The 19,871-nt window shown below is 68.1% G+C and overlaps 2 protein-coding genes across 4 annotated transcripts; one reads left to right on the forward strand and one right to left on the reverse strand.

Moving 5' to 3' along the window:
- Window positions 1–602: 602 nt before the first annotated feature.
- On the forward strand, window positions 603–17,112 carry MED25 (mediator complex subunit 25). Of its 2 annotated transcripts, none has more exons than XM_068929307.1 (20): window positions 603–722; window positions 2,272–2,413; window positions 3,303–3,348; window positions 3,964–4,088; window positions 4,800–4,898; window positions 5,761–5,881; window positions 7,326–7,482; window positions 8,523–8,653; window positions 8,743–8,833; window positions 9,681–9,859; window positions 10,476–10,610; window positions 11,135–11,220; window positions 11,327–11,384; window positions 12,386–12,493; window positions 13,093–13,281; window positions 14,173–14,262; window positions 14,348–14,422; window positions 15,208–15,444; window positions 16,119–16,293; window positions 16,881–17,112. In XM_068929307.1, exons 2-20 carry the CDS (start codon window positions 2,286–2,288, stop codon window positions 16,988–16,990), a joined length of 2,340 nt encoding a protein of 779 aa, XP_068785408.1. In that variant the 5' UTR covers window positions 603–722; window positions 2,272–2,285; the 3' UTR covers window positions 16,991–17,112. The 2 variants fall into 2 exon arrangements, with proteins under 2 accessions (XP_068785408.1, XP_068785409.1); XM_068929308.1 differs by having other exon boundaries at window positions 16,119–16,160; window positions 16,931–17,112.
- Window positions 17,113–17,216: 104 nt separating this feature from the next.
- On the reverse strand, window positions 17,217–19,787 carry LOC138065119 (lutropin subunit beta). 2 transcript variants are annotated; one of them, XM_068929310.1, is made up of 3 exons: window positions 19,730–19,787; window positions 18,808–19,020; window positions 17,217–18,119 (listed from the first exon to the last, which is right to left on the reverse strand). In XM_068929310.1, the coding sequence occupies exons 1-3, from the start codon at window positions 19,742–19,744 to the stop codon at window positions 17,886–17,888; spliced, it is 462 nt and encodes a 153-aa protein (XP_068785411.1). In that variant the 5' UTR covers window positions 19,745–19,787; the 3' UTR covers window positions 17,217–17,885. The 2 variants fall into 2 exon arrangements, with proteins under 2 accessions (XP_068785411.1, XP_068785410.1); XM_068929309.1 differs by having other exon boundaries at window positions 17,217–18,122.
- Between the last annotated feature and the right edge of the window lie 84 nt (window positions 19,788–19,871).

Here is a 19,871-nt window from a genome sequence, read left to right on the forward strand (position 1 = left end):
CCCTGTCAGGCTCCGCCCTCCCCTACAGGCCCCGCCCCAATGCCCCACCCTGTCAGGCTCCACCCTCCCCTACAAGCCCCACCCCTAAGGCACTGCCCTGTCAGGCTCCACCCTCCTCTATAGGCCCCACCCAATTCCCCACCCTGTCAGGCTCCGCCCTCCCCTACAGGCCCCGCCCCAATGCCCCACCCTGTCAGGCTCCACCCTCCCCTACAAGCCCCACCCCTAAGGCACTGCCCTGTCAGGCTCCACCCTCCTCTATAGGCCCCACCCAATTCCCCACCCTGTCAGACTCCGCCCTCCCCTACAGGCCCCGCCCCAGACCCCTCAGGCCCCGCCTATCCCTCAGGCTCCGCCCCCTCAGGCCCCACCCCCTCCAGCCCGGCCCTGTCACTCAGGCCGTACCCGGCCCCCTTCCCCCCTCCTCCCCCCACTGCCGCTGAGGCCCCGCCCCCGCGCCCCGCCCCCGCTCTTGGCCCCGCCCCCGGTGCCGGTGCCGGTGCCGGTGCCGCCGCTCAGGCCCCGCCGGCCGCCGCCATGTCCGGCGCGCTGGCGCCGCGCGGCGCCTGCCGGGAGCGAAGCGGTTGCCGCGGCGACGGCGGGGGAGGCGGGGCCAGGGCTCGCCCCGCCCCTCCCTCCCCGCGCATGCGCGGCGGCGGCGGGCGGACCGGAAGGGGAGCAGTTCCGGCAGCCGCCGGCTCGCGCCGAAGAGGAAGTGGACGGTACGGTGGCCGGCGGGGGGGGTCTATGGGTGCCGGGGGGGGGTCGAGTCGAGGGGGTCTATGGGTGCCGGGGGGGTCTAGAGGGGTTGAGGGGGCCCATGGGTGCTTGGGGGGGTCTAGAGGGGTTGAGGGGGGTCTATGGGTGCCGGGGGGGTCTAGAGGGGTCTAGGGGACCCATGGGTGCTTGGGGGGGGTCTGTGGGGGTTGAGGGGGCCCATGGGTGCCGGGGGGGTCTAGAGGGGTTGAGGGGGGTCTATGGGTGCCGGGGGGGTCTAGCAGGGTCTAGGGGGCCCATGGGTGCTTGGGGGGGTCTAGAGGGGTTGAGGGGGGTCTATGGGTGCCGGGGGGGTCTAGAGGGGTCTAGGGGGCCCATGGGTGCTTGGGGGGAGTCTGTGGGGGTTGAGGGGGGTCTATGGGTGCCGGGGGGGTCTGTGGGGGTTGAGGGGGCCCATGGGTGCTTGGGGGGTCTAGGGGGGTTGAGGGGGCTCATGGGTGCTTGGGGGGGGGTCTGTGGGGGTTGAGGGGGCCCATGGGTGCCGGGGGGGCCGAGGGGGTCTGTGGGTGCCAGGGGTGGTTGAGAGGGTCTATGGGTGCCGGGTGGGGTCGAGGGGGGCCCATGGGTGCTGAGTGGCTATATGGGGGTCGAGGGGGTCTGTGGGTGCCCGCTGGGGTTGAGGGGGGGCTTATGGGGATCTATAGGTGCCAGGGGAGGTCAAAGGGGTCCTATGGGTGCTGGGGGGGGTCTGTGGGGGTTGAGGGGGCCCATGGGTGCTGGGGGGGGGTTCTATGGGGGGTTGAGGGGGCCCATGGGTGCCGGGGGGGTTCTTTGGGGGGGTTGAGGGGGTCCATGGGTGCCGGGGGGGTTCTATGGGGGCTGAGGGGGTCTTTGGGTGCCCACTGGGGTCGAGGGGGGGGTTATGGGGATCTATAGGTACTAGGGGAGGTCAAAGGGGTCCTATGGGTGCCAGGGGGGGGTCTGTGGGGGTGGAAGAGTCTATGGATGCCGGGGGGGGGTCAAGGGGGACCCACGGGTGCTGGCGGGGTCTGTGTGGGTCGAGGGGGTCTATGGGTGCCAGGGAGGGTTCATGGGTGCTAGGGGTGTCGAGGGGGGCCCATTGGGGTCGAGCGGGTGTATAGGTGGAAGGGGGGTCTATGGGCCTTGAGAGGGTCTATAGGTGCTGGGGGGGGGTCCATAGGGGTCTAGGGGGGACTATGGGTGGGGGTTCTATGGGGGTTAAGGGGGTCTATAGGTGCCGGGGGAGTTGGGGGTCCATGGGGGTTGAGGGGCACCTATGGGTGTCGGGGGCACCTATGGGTCCTAGGGGGGTCCCTGGGGGCTGAGGGCGGCTCATGGGTGCTGGGGAGGGTTAAGGGGGCCCCATGGGTGCTGGGGGGGGGAGAGGAGGACTGAGGGGAGTCCATGGGTGCCGGGGCGGGGGGGGCCTCACACGTCAGGCGAGAACTGTGGGTAGAAGAGAGTTTGGGGGGGGGCACGTGGGTGTCGGGGAGGGTCCCATGGGTGCTGTCCTTTTCCCCCCCCCCCCGCCAGCACCCGCGGGGGCCATGGTGGTGCCGGCGCTGGAGCCCCCCCCCGCCATGGTGGCCGACGTGGTGTTCGTGGTGGAGGGCACGGCCAACCTGGGCCCCCACTTCGAGGCCCTGCGCAAGCACTACCTGCTGCCCGCCATCGAGTGAGCCCCCCCCCCCCCCAAAAAACCTGCACCCCCCCCCAACACCCTGGGGACCCCCTCGAAACTTTGGGTGCCCCCCCGAAACCCCGCGGACCCCCCTGAAGTCTCTAGGACCTTCCTAAACTCCGGGAATTGCCCCCAAAACTCTTGCTGCTTCCAGGGGGCTCCAAATTTTGGGGAGCCCCCCCCACAAAAAGCTCGGGGCCACCCCAAATCCCAAGAGATCCCCCCTCTCAAAACCCAGGGGGGGTCCCCAAAGCCCTTTGAGCCCCCCCCAAAACCTTGAGGGCCCCCCAAAAAACCTTGGGGACCCCTCAAAACCTTGTAGGTGCCCCCAACCCCAGGTTTCCCCCCCTTAAACCTTTGGGGCCCCCCCAACTCCTAAAGGATCCATCCAAAATGATGGAAAGTTCCCCAAAACTTGCTTGCATCCCTTGAGGATCCCCCCAAGCCCCCTAGGGACCCCCCAAAACTTCTAAGATTCCCCCCAAACCCTTAGGGACCCCCCAAAACTCCTCAGGGCCGGCCCAAACCCCTGGGGACCTTCTACAACCCCCCCTTGAAACCCCCTCAATTTCTTGGGGATCCTCCCAACATTCTTGGCCCTCCCCACCCTCAGGGCCCCCCAAACCTCAGGGACCCCCCTCAAAAACACCTGGAGCCCCCCCAAACCCCATGATGCCCCCCAAAATCCTCTAGAATCTCCCCCGAACCCCTGAGAACCCCCCCAAACCACTCACCCCCCCGAATATTTGGGGCCCCCCAAACACCAAGGACCCCCCCAAAGTGTCTGGGGATCCCCTTAAACCCTGAGGACCCCCCAAAACCTCCAACACCCAAGGACCCCCCCCAAAAATGGAGGTTCCCCTGCAACCGTCTCCTGCTACAGGTACTTCAACGGGGGACCCCCGGCCGAGACCGACTTCGGGGGTGACGTGAGTAAAGGGGGGGCGAGGGCAGGGATTTGGGGGTGGGGGGTGGTCGGGGACCCCCTCTTGGTGGGGTGTGTCACCCCTGGGACGTGGTGCGTCACCCGCTGGGTGTCCCGGGGTGGGGGGTAGTTTGGGGGTACGCAGTACAGCCTGGTGGTGTTCAACGCGGTGGACTGTGCCCCTGGCTCCCGGTGTCCCCCGCGCCCCTGGAGCGGTGCGTCCCCCCCCGCACGGTGCGTCACCCCCGGGACGCGGTGCGTCACCCGCTGGGTGTCCCGGGGGGGTAGTTTGGGGGTACGCAGTACAGCCTGGTGGTGTTCAACGCGGTGGACTGTGCCCCTGGCTCCCGGTGTCCCCCGCGCCCCCGTGTCCCCCGCGCCCCTGGAGCGGTGCGTCCCCCCCCGCACGGTGCGTCACCCCCGGGACGTGGTACGTCACCCGCTGGGTGTCCCGGGGGGGTAGTTTGGGGGTACGCAGTACAGCCTGGTGGTGTTCAACGCGGTGGACTGTGCCCCTGGCTCCCGGTGTCCCCCGCGCCCCGGTGTCCCCCGCACCCCTGGAGCAGTGCGTCCCCCCCGGGACGCGGTGCGTCACCCGCTGGGTGTCCCGGGGGGGTAGTTTGGGGGTACGCAGTACAGCCTGGTGGTGTTCAACGCGGTGGACTGCGCCCCCGAGTCGTACGTGCAGAGCCACGCGCCCACCAGCAGCGCCCACGAGTTCCTCACCTGGCTCGACCGCGTCCAGTGAGCGCCCGGGGGGGCACCCTGGGGTGGGGGGCACCCTAGGGGGCAGCAGGATGGGGTGGGGGGCACCCTAGGGGGCAGCAGGGCATGTTTGGGGGCACCCTGGGGTGGATAGGACAGGGTAAGGGGTAGTAGCATGGGGTGGGGGGCACCCTTGGGGATGGGGGGCACCCTAGGGGGCAGCAGGATGGGATGGGGGGCACCCATGGGGGTGGCAGAATGGGGTGGGGGGCACCCAGAGGCGGATGGGACAGGGTAGGGGGCAGCTGGATGGGGGTGGGGGGCACCCTGGGGGGTAGCTGGACAGGGTGGTGGGCACCCTGGGGGGGGATGGGACAGGGTGGGGGGCACCCTAGGGGGCAGCTAGACAGGGTGGGGGGCACCCTGGGGTGGGATGGGACAGGGTGGGGGGCACCCCAACACCCCAAGGTGGGGAGCAGGACAGGGTGAGTGGCACCCAGGGGGGCAGAACGGGGGGGGGCACCCCAAGGGGGGGCAGGGGGGCATTTCTGGGTGGGGGGCACCCAGAGGGGTGGGGGGACCCTGGGGGGGGCAACAAAAACAGGGGTAGTTCAGGGTGGGGGTACCCAAAAAAGGCAGCAAAACGGGGGTGGGGGGGGTGCCGGGACTCCACTAGGGTGGGGGGGGGAGGGCAGGGGGCCCGGACTCCTGGGCCCCTCATACGTCTCTTCCCCCCCCCCCCCCCGGCAGGTTCGTGGGTGGGGGGGGCGAGAGCTGCAGCCTCATCGCCGAGGGGCTCAGCACGGCCCTGCAGCTCTTCGACGACTTCAAGAAGATGCGGGAGCAGATGTGAGGGTGCCCCCCACCCCAGGGTGCTCCCCCCCACCCTAGGGTGCCCCCCTGACCCTGGGTGGTCTCCTTTTTCGACCCCCCCCCCCACATCCTCGTCTTCTCCGTCCCGCTGTGCCGCTCTGGATGGCTTTGCCCCAAAACGCTCCCGTTTTGCTGCCTTCTTGGGGGTCCCCAGGGTGCCCCCCCCCACTACCACCACCCAAGGGTGCTCCCGATATTCCCCCCCAGCCCCACATCCTTTTTCCCCTCAGGACTCCCCTGAGTGCCCCCAACAACCCCCCCCAGCACCCCGTCCCTGTGTCCCCTGGGTGCCCCAGCCGCACGTCCCCCTGCCCCGGGAGAGGGGGGTCCCCTGGGTGCTCTCTGCCCCCCCTGGGTGCCCCCCACTGCCCCAGGGGTGCCTAGGGTGCCCCCAACACCCCCCTAGCCCCACATCCCCGTGTCCCCAGGGGTTCCCCTGGGTGCCCCCCACTGCCTCAGGGGGCCCCCAACACCCCCCCAGCCCCCCATTCCCTCTCTCCCCACGGGTGCCCCCATATGATCCCCACCCCCCAGGCTCCCATGGGTGCCCCCCACCACCCCAGAGTGCTCCCAACATCCCCCATCCCCCCATTCCCTCTCTCCCCACAGGTGCCCCCACGTGATCCCCACTCCCTAGGGTGCCCCCCACCACCCCAGGGTGCCCCCAACACCCCCCCCCAAGCCCTCATCCCTCCCCACCACCACCACCCTGGAAATCCCCCCGCACTGCCCCAACCCCACATCCCTTTGCCCACCGGGAATCCCCCCCCCCCCGGCCGGGGTGTGCACCCTAGGGTGCCCCGCCACCCTGAGGTGCCAGCAGCCGGCCTGCCCGCAGCGGGCAGACACACAAGGTGTGCGTGCTCATCTGCAACTCGCCGCCCTACCTGCTGCCGGCCGTGGAGAGCACCACGTACTCGGGCTACAGCACCGAGAACCTGGCGCAGCGCATCGGCGAGGTGAGCCGGACGCCTGGGCCCCGGGGTGCTCGCCGGGCTGCCGAGGGGCGTCAGGGCGAGGCGGGGTAGGTGGGGACGGGGTGGGGTGAGGGACGCGGCCGGGAGCGGAGGAACATCAGTTTGGGGTAGCTGGGACGTAGTGGTGGGATACAGGCACGTGGGATAGGCGGGGACATCGTGGTGTTTGGGGTACCGTGGTGGGACCGAGGTGTGTGGGACACCGTGGTGGGAGCCAGGTATCTGAGACACCTGGGGACATCGTGGTGTTTGGGGTATCGTGGTGGGAGCCAGGTATCTGAGACGCTTGGGGACATCGTGGTGTTTGGGGCACCGTGGTCGGACTGAGGTGTGTGGGACACCATGGTGGGAACCAGGTATCTGAGACGCTTGGGGACATCGTGGTGTTTGGGGCACCGTGGTGGGACCGAGGTGTGTGGGACACCTGGGGACATCGTGGTGTTTGGGGCACCATGGTGGGACCGAGATGTGTGGGACACTGTGGTGGTACCCAGGTACCTGAGACACCTGGGGACATCGTGGTGTTTGGGGCACCGTGGTGGGACCCAGGCGTGTGGGACACCCGGGGACACCGTGGTGTCTGGGACACCGTGGCGGGACCTAGGTCTTTGGCACCCTGGGAGCACCATGGGACCTGAGACAGCCAGGACACTCTGGTGGGACCCACCAGGGTGTCCCTGGGGTCCTGGGCACCAGGGTCCCACTGAGATGTCTTGGGTCACCAGAGTGTCTCGGGTGTCCTGGAGCCTGGGGTAGTGCTGAGTGTCCCAAACACCTTGGTTCCACTGGGGTGTCTAGGGTATCTTGGAGACTGGGGTGGCACCGGGTGTCCCAGACACCTGGGTCCCACCAGGGTGTCTCTGGTGTCTTGGAGCTCAGGGTGTCCCCAGATGTCCCAAACACCTGGGTCCCACCAGGACATCTGGGAGGTCCTGGAGGCCGGGGTGTCCCCGGTTTCCCGAACGCTTGGGTCCCACCGGGGTATCTGAGGTGTCCTGCAGGCCGGGGTGTCCCGAACGCTTGGGTCCCACCGGGGTATCTGAGGTGTCCTGCAGGCCGGGGTGTCCCCGGGTGTCCCGAACGCTTGGGTCCCACCGGGGTATCTGAGGTGTCCTGCAGGCCAGGGTGTCCCTGGGTGTCCCGAACGCTTGGGTCCCACCGGGGTGTCTGAGGTGTCCTGCAGGCCAGGGTGTCCCCGGGTGTCCCAAACGCTTGGGTCCCACCGGGGTATCTGAGGTGTCCTGCAGGCCAGGGTGTCCCCGGGTGTCCCGAACGCTTGGGTCCCACCGGGGTATCTGAGGTGTCCTGCAGGCCGGGGTGTCCCTGGGTGTCCCGAACGCCTGGGCCCCTTGGAGGGCGGATGGGGGGAGAGGGAGCACCTCGGGGCGTCCCGAGGCGGGGAGGGTGACGGCGGGGCGCGCGGCAGCGCGGCATCCACTTCTCGGTGGTGGCCCCGCGGAAGCTGCCGGCGCTGCGGGCGCTCTTCGAGAAGGCCGGTCCGGGGGGGCTGCTCGAGGCGCAGCCCAAGGACTACAGCCAGGACCCGCGGCACCTCGTCCTCATCCGCGGCGTGGCCCTGCCCGGTGCGCCGGCGGGGGGCTTCCGGGGGGCTTCCGGGAGGGTTCCGGGGGGATTTGGGGAGGTTCTGGGGGGATTTGAGGGGGTTATGGGGGATTTGGAGGGAGGTTGGGGGGATTTGGGGGGGTTCCAGGGGGATTTGAGGGGGATTTGGGGGGGTTATGGGGTATTTGGAGGGAGGTTGGGGGGGATTTGGGGGGTTATGGGGTATTTGGAGGGAGGTTGGGGGGGATTTGGGGGGGTTATGGGGTATTTGGAGGGAGGTTGGGGGGGATTTGGGGGGGTTATGGGGTATTTGGAGGGAGGTTGGGGGGGATTTGGGGGGGTTATGGGGGATTTGGAGGGAGGTGGGGATTTGAGGGGGATTTGGGGGAGTTATGGGGGATTTGGGGGGTTATGGGGGTTTCGGGGGGATTTGGAGGGAGGTGGGGGGACTTAAGGGGGATTTGGGGGGGTTCCAGGGGGATTTGGGGGGATTATGGGGGGACTTGGAGGGGATTGGGGGGATTTGGAGGGAGGTGGGGGGATTTGGGGGGGTTAGGGAGGATTTAGAGGGAGGTTGGGGGGATTTGGGGGGGTTCCGGGGTTTTTGGGGAGGGTTCCGGGGGGATTTAGAGGGAGGTTGGGGGGATTTGGGGGGGTTATGGGAGGCTTGGGGGGGATTTGGGGGGGTTAGGGGGGACTTGGGGGGATTTGAGGGGGATTTTGGGGAGGTTGAGGAGATTTGGAGGAAGATTGGGGGGATTTGGGGGGGGATTGGGGGGACCTGGAGAGGGTTTGGGGGATTTGAGGGGGGATTAAGGAGAATTTAGGTTTATTTGGAGGGTGCTTGGGGGCATTGGGGGGGGATTCAGAGAGGATTTGGGGTGTCGGGGGGGATTAGGGGGAATTTGGGGGAGGATTTGGGGGGAATTAGAGTAGATTTGGGGTTTAGAGCTGATTTGGGGGGGGTGGGATCGTGGCGGGGGGGGACTGAGGGCAGATTTGGGGGCTCACCCCCCCCAAAACCCCTCACTCCCCCCCTCCTTTATCCCCCCCCCCACAGTGGGCAGCGCCGCCGGCTCCGGCCCCCCCCAGCCCAAGCCGGCCGTGGCCCCCCCCCAGCTGCCCCCCGCCGCCCCCCAGCTGCCCCCGGCCCCCCAGCAGCCGCTGCCCCCCGTCTCGCAGCCCTACCAGGTACATCCGGCCCCGTGGGGGGGTTTTGGGGAGGGGGGTGTCCGGCTCTGTTAACCCCCCCTCACCCCCCTGTACCCCCCCCCACCCAGGTGCCCCCCCCCAGCACCCTCAACGCCGCCCAAGCTGCCGCCCAGTCGGCCGTGGAGGCCGCCAAGAGCCAGAAGAGCCTGGCCACGCGCTGTGAGTATGGGGGGGGGGACACATTTTTGGGGGGGTCCCCCCTCATTTTGGGGTTTCCCACTATTTGGAGGGAGTTTCCCCCTATTTGGGGGGTTCTCACCCCAGTATTCGGGGGTCGCTCGGCTGCGGGAGGCAGCGCATGGGGGTCGTGATGGGTGAGGGGGGTCTGCTCTTCGTTTTGGGGGTCAGTCCCAGTTTGGGGGGGGCTGTGGCCTCTTTTGGGGTGCTTTCACTTTGGGGGGGTCTTCCCCTAATTTGGGGTCGTTCTGTCATTTCTGTAGCCCGTTTTGGGGGGTTTGTCCCCCCTTGTCTCCCACCTCCATTTTGGGGGGGCTCTCTCCAATTTCTGGGGGGCTCTCCCCATTTTTGGGGGTCCTCCCCCTATTTTGGAGAGTTCTTCCCCCACTTTGGGGTTCTCCCCTTTTGTGGGGGGGGTCCTCCCCCTTGTTTTTAGGGTCATTTTCCCATTTCTGTCTTCCTATTTTGGGGGATGCCTCATTTTGGGGGTCCTCCCCCCATTTCTGGGTCCCTCTCTGCTTGGAGGGGTCCTTCCCCCATTTTTGGGCTCTTCTCCCCATTTTTGGGCTCTTCTCCCCATTTTGGGGTATTTTTTGCCTATCTAGGGTGGTCTCTCCCCGTTTTCCACCCCCTTCCCTTTTTGGGGTCCCGTCATTTGGGGAAGGGGGGGGTCTTCCTTCCCCCCCCCCCATTTTGGTTCCCAACCGTGTTTTTGGGGGGGGGGTTCCCCTGTTTTCAGGGGTCTCCCAAGCCCATGCGGTGCCTGGGGTGGGGGGTGTCTTCCCCAGGGCACCCCCCTGACCCCCCCCCGTGTCTCCCCCCCCCCCAGTCTCCTCGCTGCCCCCCCTGCAGCCCCCCTTCAGCCAGGCGCCTGCCCCGGCTTTGCCTGCCGGCCCCATCGCCTCGCTGGCCCCCAAACTGCCCGGCGCCCCCCCGGCCCCCCCCGGCCCTGGCCTGCTGCCCCCCGGTCCCCCGCAGCCCCCCGCCCAGCCTGGTGCCCCCCCCATGGTGAGTACTGGGAGGGGGGGCTCAGAGCACCCTAGGGACCGTCCTGGGGTGTCAGTGGGGTGGGGAGGGGGGCTTGGGGGGGCTCGGAGCACCCTAGGGACCCTCTTGGGGTGTCAGTGGGGTGGGGAGGGGGGCTTGGGGGGGCTCGGAGCACCCTAGGGACCCTCTTGGGGTGTCTGTGGGGTGGGGAGGGGGGTTTGGGGGCCTCGGAGCACCCTAGGGATCCTCCTGGGGTGTCAGTGGCGTGGGGAGGGGGGTTTGGGGAGGCTCAGAGCACCCTAGGGACCCTCTTGGGGTGCCTATGGTTTGGGGGGGGTCTGGGGGGGTCTGTATGGGTTATAGGTGGATTTGGGGAGGGTCGAGCACCCTGGGGACCCTCCCGGGGTGTCTATGGGGTGGGGAGGGGGATTGGGGAGGAGTTGGGGGACTCAGACCAGCCTGACCCCCCCCCCAAGGTGTCCCTATGGTCAGGGGGACCCTAGGGTTCTGGCGGGAGGGGTCTTGGGGGGGGGGAGTCGGAAGGGTCCCTATGGGTGCGGGTAAGATCGGGGGGGGTCCCTAGGGTCATTGGGGAGGGTCGGGGGGGCCCTCTGGGTGCCCTGACGCTGCCCCCCAGCCCAGCGCGGGGCCCCCCAGCACCGGGGCCCCCCAGCCCACCGCCCCCCCACTGGGGGCCACCCCCCTGGCCGGGGCCCAGCAGTCGGTGAGCAACAAGGTGCTGGCTTGGAGCGGGGTGCTGGAGTGGCAGGAGGTGAGCGGGGGGCACCCATGGGTGCTGGGGGGTATGGGGGCACCTATGGGTGATGTGGGGGGGGGGTCTGGAGGAGTTCAAGGGTTCCCAAGGTGGGGGGGCTGGTCTGGAGCAGGGTGCTGGAGTGGCAGGAGGTGAGCGGGGGGCACCCATGGGTGCTGGGGCACCTTATGGGTGCTGGGGGGGGTTGGGGGCACCTATGGGTGCTGGGGGGGGGTCTACAGGGGTTCAAGGGTTCCTGAGGTGGGGGGGAGCTGGTGTGTAACGGGGCTGGAGTGGCAGGAGGGGAGCAGGGGGCACCCGTGGGTGCTGGGGGGGTAGGAGGGGGTGTTGGGGGGTTGTTGTGGGGGGGTAGGAGGTTTGAGGGGGGTGAGAGAGGGTGTCAGGGGGCCGTGGGGGGTCAGGAGGGTTGGAGGGGCAGGAGGGGGTGTCGAGGGGCTGTGGAGGGCAGGAGGGGCTCGAGGGGGCGACACAAGGGGGTCTCAGCTCCCCCCCCCGACACCCCCGTGCCCCCCCCCCCCCAGAAGCCCAAGCCGGCCTCGGTGGACTCGAGCACCAAGCTGACGCGCTCGCTGCCCTGCCAGGTCTACGTGAACCCCGGCGAGAACCTGTGAGCGGGGCCGGGGGGGGGGGCCGGGGCCGGGAGGGGGCTCAGGGGACCCCCCGGCGTCACCCGTTGTCACCCGACGTCACCTTTGTCCTCCTTTCCCCTCCAGGAAGACGGACCAGTGGCCGCAGAAGCTCATCATGCAGCTCATCCCGCAGCAGCTCCTGGTGAGCCCGACGGGGTTGGGGAGGGGACAGCGGGACCCCCCCCCCCCAAGTTTTGGGGGGCGCACGGGAGGTTGGGGGCACCCCTGGGGGTCTTTGGGGGGTCCTAGATGCCCTTGGAGGGGGTTTGGGGAGTTCCCTGCCCCCCCTGAGGCTTTGGGGTCACTCTGAGCCCCCTGCTGAGGTTTTGGGGGGTCCTTGAGCCCCTACTAAGATCTTGGAGTCTTTCTGAACCTCTTTTAGATGCATTTGGGGTTATCCTGGTGTCCCGTTAAGGTTTTGGGGTCTCCCTGAACCCCTTTAGGTGCCTTTAGGGCTCCCTGACTCGCCCTCACTAAAGTTTTGGGGGTCTCCTGAACCCCCTTAGGTGGTTTTGGGGTCTTCTTGAGGCCCCTGCTAAAGTCTTTGGGGTTTCCTTGAACCCCCAATGTGGTTTGGAGACCTGCTGAACCCCTTTAGGAGGTTTTAGGGTCTCTTTGAGCCCCCCACTAAGGTTTTGAGGGTCTCCGTGATCCTCTTTAGGTGATTTGGGGCTCTTCCTTGTCCCCCAACGAGATTTTAGGGTGTCCTCGACCCCCTTTGCGGGGGCTCGGGGTGGGGGCTCCCCGATCTCTTAGTGGTGTCAGGGTGTCTCCTACCCCCCAAAAACATTCTGGGGTCTCCTTAAGCCCCTTTAGGTGGGTTTAAGGTCTTCTCTTTCCCCCAGGAAGGGTTGGGGGGGTCATTGAGCCCTTTTGGGGGGGTTGGGGGGGGTCTCTTTCTCCCCCCGAGAAGATTTGGGGTGTCCAAGAGCCCTTTTTGAGGGGGCTTAGGGGTCTCCCTGAAGCCCTTTAGATGGCTCCAAGGTCTCTCTCCTTCCTGGTGGGTTTTGGGGTGCCCTTGGCTCCTCTTGGGTGACTTTGGGGACCTCCCTGCAGCCTAGGGGGGTGTTGGGGGTCCCCAGCACGGAGGGGGGGAAGAAATGGGGGGTCGGGGTCCCTCTGACCCCCCCCATCCCCCCCCAGACCACGCTGGGACCTCTGTTTAGGAACTCGCGCATGGTCCAGTTCCACTTCACCAACAAGGACCTGGAGTCGCTCAAGGGACTCTACCGCATCATGGGCAACGGCTTCGTAAGCCCCCTGCGTCCCCCCCCGCAGCCCCTCGCAGCCCCCCAAAGCCACCCCACGGTCCCCGTCCCCTCCTCAGTCCCCACTCTCTGCCGCGTCGGGGACATCGGTCCTGTGAGACCCCGCGGTTCCCCACCACCACCGTGTCACCCTGGTTCCCCCCATGTCCCCCGGATCCTTTGTGTCACCCCATGTCCCCCCACAGCCCTTTGGGTCCCGCCGTGTCACCCTGCAGCCCCCCGTGTCTCCCCACGGACCCCCCCATATTCTCCCCAGGTCCCACCCCAGTCCCCTGGGTCCCTTTTGTCCCCTTTCAGCAGCCCTAGGTGGGCACCATGGGGTGCCCCCAACCCCGTGTGAGTGTCCCCATGCTCTAGTGGACACCATGGGGCGTCCCCAAGCCCCGTGTACGTGTCCCTATGCCTTGGTGGGCACCATGGGGCGTCCCTGAGCCCATGTGCGTGTCCCCATGCTCTAGTGGACACCATGGGGCATCCCCAAGCCCCGTGTACGTGTCCCTATGCCTTGGTGGGCACCATGGGGCATCCCCGAGCCCCATGTGCGTGCCCGTACCCGCCTGACGGCCGTCCCCCTGTCCCCAGGCGGGCTGCGTGCACTTCCCGCACACGGCGCCCTGCGAGGTGCGCGTCCTCATGCTGCTCTACTCCTCCAAGAAGAAGATCTTCATGGGCCTCATCCCCTACGACCAGAGCGGCTTCGTCAACGGCATCCGCCAGGTCATCACCAACCACAAGCAGGTCCAGCAGCAGAAGATCGAGCAGCAGCGCAGTGTAAGGCACCCCCGCACCCCCCCCGGGGTGCCTACAGCCCCCCTATAGCACCTACAGTCTTCTCTGAGACACCTAGATCACCTACAGGTTTTCTGGGGTGCCCACAGCCTCTTTTAGGGCACCCAGGAGGGCACCCAGAGCACCCTTAGGGCCACCCAGACCTCCTCAGGACTCCCACAGCCCCCTCTAGAGCACCCAGGACCACCCAGAACCTCCTCTGGGCCACCCAGACTCCCCCCCAGGACACCCACAGCCCCCTCTGGAGCACCCAGGGCCACCCAGAACCTCCTCTGGGCCACCCAGACTCCCCCCCCAGGACACCCACAGCCCCCTCTGGAGCACCCAGGGCCACCCAGAACCTCCTCTGGGCCACCCAGGCCCCCCCAGGACACCCATAGTCCCCTCTGGAGCACCCAGGGCCACCCAGAACCTCCTCTGGGCCACCCAGACTCCCCCCCAGGACACCCACAGCCCCCTCTGGAGCACCCAGGGCCACCCAGAACCTCCTCTGGGCCACCCAGGCCCCCCCAGGACACCCATAGTCCCCTCTGGAGCACCCAGAACCCCCCCTCGGTGATCCAGACTCCCCAACCTCCCCCCTGGGCTACCTGTAAGACCCCAACAGCCACCCCCACCCCAGTTCTGGGCACCCATCACCCCTCATGACACCCCCAAACACACCTAGGACCCCCCTGACACCTCCAAAACCCCCCAACTTCCCCCAAACCCTCCCTGCACTGGGGGGGGGGGGATCCCAGCAGCCTCCCAAGCCCCCCTTAAAAGGGCTACCCACCCCCGGAGCCACCTCCCTTCCCCCACCCTCAAGTGGGGGGGATCTCCTGGGTGCCCCCCCACCCTAATTCTTGGCCCCCCCCCCAAATCTCCTTGCAGCTGGGGGGGTCAGCGGCGGTGCCCGGCGCTGCCTCCTTCTTGCCTAAACAGCCGGGCGCCCTGCCCGTGGCCGGGGCCGTGCAGCCGCAGGTAAGGGGGGGACGGGGGCATGAGGGGGTCCGGGGGGGGTTCCTGACCCCCCCCCCTCACCTCACCCCCCCCAAATTTTTGGCAGATGCCGGGGCAGCAGGTGAGCCCGGCCTTGGCCACCGTGGGCATCATGGAGGAGCAGCAGCGGCAGCAGAGCCTGGTGGGGACTGGAGAATTTGGGGGGGGGGCTCTAGGGGGAGCTTGGGGGGGGCTCAGGCCCTTGGAGGGGGAGCAGGGGCTATTTAGGGGGGATTGGGGGCACCTTGGGCTCCTGTGAGGGGAGCTGAGGGGGGTTTCTAGGGCTGGGGGGGGTCTGGGGGGTGTTTTGAGGGGTTCTGGGGGATTTGGGGACCTGTCAAGGCTTTGGAGGGGGATCTGGGGGGGGGTCCCTGTGGCTGGGGGGCGGTCTGGGGGGATTTGGGGACCCATCAAGCCCTTGGAGGGGCATCTGGGGGGGTCCATGGGGCTGGTGGGGGTCTGGGGGGTGTTTTGGGGGTTTTGGGGGGTCTTGGGGATCTCTCAAGCCCTTGGGGGGGGTCTGGGGGGATTTAGGGACCCATCAAGCCCTTGGAGGGGGATCTGGGGGGGTCCCTGAGGCTGGGGGGTGTGGGGGGTGTTTTGGGGGTTCTGGGGGGACTTGGGGATCCCTCAAGCCCTTGGGGGGGATCTGGGGGGTCTCTGGGCCAGGTGGGGGGCTGGGGGGGCCTACTGGGGGCTCCTGGAGGGATTTGGAGACCCCTCAGGCCCTTGGAAGGGGATTTGGGGGGGGTCCCTGGGCCTGGTGGGGAGCTGGGGGTGGTCCAAGGGGTGATTTTGGGGTCGCCTTGAGCTCAAGGGAAGATTTAGGGACTCCCCCCCCCCCCCCCCGAACCCAGAAGGAAGCTTTTGGGGGGGGGGGGCTCCAGCCTTTTGGGGTGCCCCCCCCAACCTTCCCCCCCCCCCCAGCTGCAGCTGCGGGCGCAGCAGCAGGCAGCCGCCAGCCAGCAGCAGGCGCAGCAGCCCCCCCCGGCCCCCTCCGCCGCTGCCCCTCCGGCCCCCTCGGCCCCCCCAGCCCCGGGACCCCCCCCAGCCGGGCCACCCCCCCCTGCTGCCGCCACCAGCCAGCCCGGGGGGGCCCTGCTGCGCCCCCAAAACCCCGGCGCCAACCCCCAGCTCCGCAGCCTCCTGCTCAGCCAGCAGCCGGTGAGTGACCGGGGGGGGGGGGGGAAGACACCCTAAATTGGGGGGGGGGCACAGATCCTGGGGGGGACCCCCAAAATCAGGGGGGGTTCCCTGAACTGTAGGGTTAGGGGTACCCCAAATATCTACCTGATGAGGGGTGGTAAGCGCTCTTAGATGTTTTGGGGGGGGGGCTATTGGGGGCAATAACCCCCCCCATTGAGAGCTGGGGGGATATTGGGGGGTAGTAATCCCCCCCAAATTGAGAGCTAGGGGGGTCTTAAGGAGCAATAACCCCCCCAAATTGAGGGCTGGGGAGGGTATTGGGGGTAATAAGCCCCTAGAATTAAGGATGGGGGGGTTAGGGGGCAATAACCCCCCCCCAAAATTGAAGATTGGGGTGGTATCGGGGGTAATAAGCCCCCTGAATTAAGGGCTGAGGGCGGTCTTTGGGGGTGATAACCCCCCCAAATTAAGGGTCAGGGGTCTTAGGAAGCAATTAGCCCACTGAATTGAGAGCTAGGGGGGTATCGGGGGCAATAAGCCCCCTGAATTAAGGGCTGGGGGGGGTCTTAGGGGGGCAATAAGCCCCCCCATTGAAAGACCAAGGGGCAATAACTGCCCCGGGGGGGGGGAACACGTGACGCCCCCCATTCCCCCCCCCCCCCGCCGGTGACATGCCGGCCGTGTCCCCGCAGCCGCAGGGGGGCGTCCCCCCGCCCCAGCAGCCCCTGCACCACCTGCAGCCCCCGGCGCAGCCCCCCCTGCTGCCCCACCAGGCCCTGGGCCAGGGGCAACTGCCCTTGCTGCACCCGCCGCCCCCCCCGGGGCAGGCCTGGCCGGGGCAGCTGGGCCCCCGCGCCCCCCTCCCAGGTGAGTCCACGCGCGCACCCCCCCCCAAACTGCCTCACAGACCCCCTTTCATCGGGACCCCCCCCAAACTGCCTCTGGGACCCCCCAAACTGCCCCACGGACCCCCTTTCCTTGGGACCCCCCCCAAACTGCCCCCGGGACCCTCCCCCGAACTGCCCCACAGACCCCCTTTCCTTGGGACCCCCCCTAAACTGCCCCCGGGACCCCCCTTCCTCAAGATCCCTCCCCCAAACTGCCTCTGGGACCCCCCTGAACTGCCCCACGGACCCCCTTTCCCTGGTACCCCCCCCCCAAACTGCCCCCGGGACCCCCCCCGAACTGCCCCACAGACCCCCTTTCCCTGGGACCCCGCCCCCAAACTGCCTCTGGGACCCCCCTGAACTGCCCCACACATCCCCCTTGCTCGGGATTGCCACCCCAAACTGCCCCCGGGACCCCCCTGAACTGCCCCCAGGACCCCCAGTTGCCCCTGGGGACCCCCAAACCTGTCCCTGGGGACCTTGGGCACCCCCAGAACCCCCTGGGGACCTTGAGCACCCCCAGACCCCCCTGGGGACCCCCCTGAGCCCCATCTCTTCCCCCACCAGGCCAGATGCTGCTGCCCCCTGGCCCGCGCGGCCCCGTGCCCCAGGGGGGGCTGCAGCCGGTGCAGGCGCCCAGCGTCATGGAGGAGGACATCCTCATGGACCTCATCTAGGGCGCCCCGAAGCCGCCCCGGTTCGCGCCAAAATCGCCCCGATTCGCCCCAGAGCCGCCCCTCGCCGCTGACCCGCCAAACTGAACCGCTCTTTTGCACTCAATAAACACTCGGACCCGGCCGCCGCGGCTCCCGCCTCGTCCCCGCGCGCCCTGGTGGGGTCCAGGGGTGCCAGGACACCGCGGTCCCCGAGGTAGGGGTCACAGGGGTGCCAAGCCGCTGGGGTCCTCAAGGTGGGTATCACAGGGAGGTTCTCCACCACCAAGGTCCCCACGGTGGTATTCCTGGGCACCAGGACCCCTGTGGTGGTGGTCTTGGACACCAGGGTCCCCAAGGTGGGTATCAGAGGGGGGTTCCCGGCCACCAGCACCCCCATGGTGGTGTTCCTGGCCACTGGGTCCCCCAAGGTGGGTATCAGAGAGGGGTTCCTCACCACCAGGACCCCCATGGTGATGTTCCTAACCATCGGGACCCCCATGGTGTGTATCTCTGGGGGGTTCCTGGCCATCAGGACCCCCAAGGTGGGTATCAGAGAGGGGTTCCTCACCACCAGGACCCCCATGGTGATGTTCCTAACCATCGGGACCCCCATGGTGTGTATCTCTGGGGGGTTCCTGGCCACCAGGACCCCCAAGGTGGGTATCAGAGAGGGGTTCCTCACCACCAGGACCCCCATGGTGATGTTCCTAACCATCGGGACCCCCATGGTGGGTATCTCAGGGGGGTTCCCAGCCCCCAGGGTCCCCATGGTGATGTTCCTAACCATCGGGACCCCCATGGTGGGTATCTCAGGGGGGTTCCCAGCCCCCAGGGTCCCCATGGTGGGTATCTCAGGAGGTTCCTGGTGGAAGCGGGCGCAGGCAGAGGTGAAGCCGGGTTTGGGGGGGAGGCAGTTTTATTGGGGTCCGAAGCCGGCGGGGGCGCCGCAGAAGGCGGGTCCCAGGCCGGCCACGGTGCAGTCGGCGGTGGCCATGGGGCAGCGGGCGCAGCGGCAGCTCAGGGCCACGGGGACGGCGACGGTGGGGTCGGCGCCCGGCGCGCAGCCCGGCAGCGCCAGGCGCTCGTAGCGCAGCGCCCCGTAGCCGCAGGCCTGCTGCGCCGGCCCCCCCAGCGGGCTGCGGTACACCGGCTCCTGGGGACGCGGGCCGGGTGGCAGCGGGGTCACCAGGGCCACCGCCGGGTGGGCTTCGTGTTTCCCCCCACCTCCCCCGAGTGCCCACAGCCCCCCGTGTCCCCCCCACATCCTCCTGTTTCCCTCCTGCGTCCCTCCCGTGTCCCCCCGTGTCCGCCCATGTCCCCTCGTGTCCCTCCATGTCCCCCCACGTCCTCCTGTGTCCCTCCATGTCCCCATGTCCTCCCGTGTCCCCCCGTGTTCCTCCACATCCCCCCACGTCCCCCCATGTCCCTCCACATCCCTCCGTGACCCCCCAGGTCCCCCCAGGTCCCCCCAGGTCCCCCCATGTCCTCATGTCCCTCCATGTTCCCCCATGTTCCTCCAGGTCCCTCCATGTCCCTCCACATCGCTCCACGTCCCCCCATGTCCCCCCATGTCCCTCCACATCCCTCTGTGACCCCCCATGTCCCCCCATGTTCCTCCACATCGCTCCACGTCCCCCCATGTCTCCCCATGTCCCTCCACATCTCTCCGTGACCCTCCATGTCCCCCCATGTCCCTCCATGTCCTCCCATGTTCCTCCAGGTCCCACCATGTCCCCATGTCCCCTCGTGTCCCCCCATGTCCCTCCACATCCCTCCACGTCCCTCCATGACCCCCCATGTCCCCCCACGTCCCCTGTGTCCCCCCCCCGGGTCCCTACCCGGGTCCGGCAGTAGCCCCCGCAGGCCGTCGTGGTCACGGCCAGGCACTGGGGACACTCGTCCTTCTCAGCCGCCACCGTCACGTTCACGGGGCGGCACGGGGGGCGACTGGGGGGGACGCCCAGAGCCACCGGGACCCCCAAGGGGACCCCCATGACCGTGGAGCCCCCCCCGGGCGCCCCAGCCCCCAACAGGGCCCCCAGGAGCAGCACCTGTGGGAGAGGGAGTGGGTGGGGGGGGGACATGGTTGCTCCATGGTTGCTTCGTGATTGCCCCACGCATGCCCCGTTGATGCTCCGTGGTTGCCCCATTGATGTTCCATGGATGCCCCATGGCTCCTCCATGGTTGCCCCATGCATGCCCCATTGTTACTCTATGGTTGCCCCATGAATGCCCCACAGACACCCCAGGATGCCCCATGGACACCCCATGAATGCCCCATGGATGCCCCATGGTTGCCCCACAGACACCCCATGGATGCCCCGTGGTTGCCCCACGGACACCCCATAGACACCCCGTGGTTGCTCCACAGACACCCCATGGATGCCCCATGGTTGCCCCATGGCTCCTCCATGGTTGCCCCATGCATGCCCCATTGTTACTCTATGGTTGCCCCATGGTTGCCCCACAGACACCCCAGGATGCCCCATGGACACCCCATGAATGCCCCATGGATGTCCCATGGTTGCCCCACGGACACCCCATGGATGCCCCGTGGTTGCCCCACAGACGCCCCACGGACACCCCATGGATGCCCCGTGGCTGCCCCACGGACACCCCAAGGATGCCCCATGGCTGCCTCTCCACCCCCCCATGGCCGCCCCACGGCAGGAGCTGCCCCGCACCCCCTCAGCCACCCCACAGCCACCCCACATTGTGGGGGGGAACCCGGCCGCGCGCGCGGGGTCCTCGCACGCTCACCTCTGCACCCCCCATGGCGCCGTGGGGCCCGGCCGCTCCCGGGGCCCCTTTATCCCCCGGCGCCGCCCCCGGGCGCTGCCACCCACGGCCGGGAGGGGCCCAGGCATCCGGGGAGGGGGGGGGGGACAAGGCCAAGAGGGGC

This window comes from Struthio camelus, unplaced genomic scaffold, assembly GCF_040807025.1.
Source record: "Struthio camelus isolate bStrCam1 unplaced genomic scaffold, bStrCam1.hap1 HAP1_SCAFFOLD_123, whole genome shotgun sequence".
Lineage (NCBI taxonomy): Eukaryota > Metazoa > Chordata > Aves > Struthioniformes > Struthionidae > Struthio > Struthio camelus.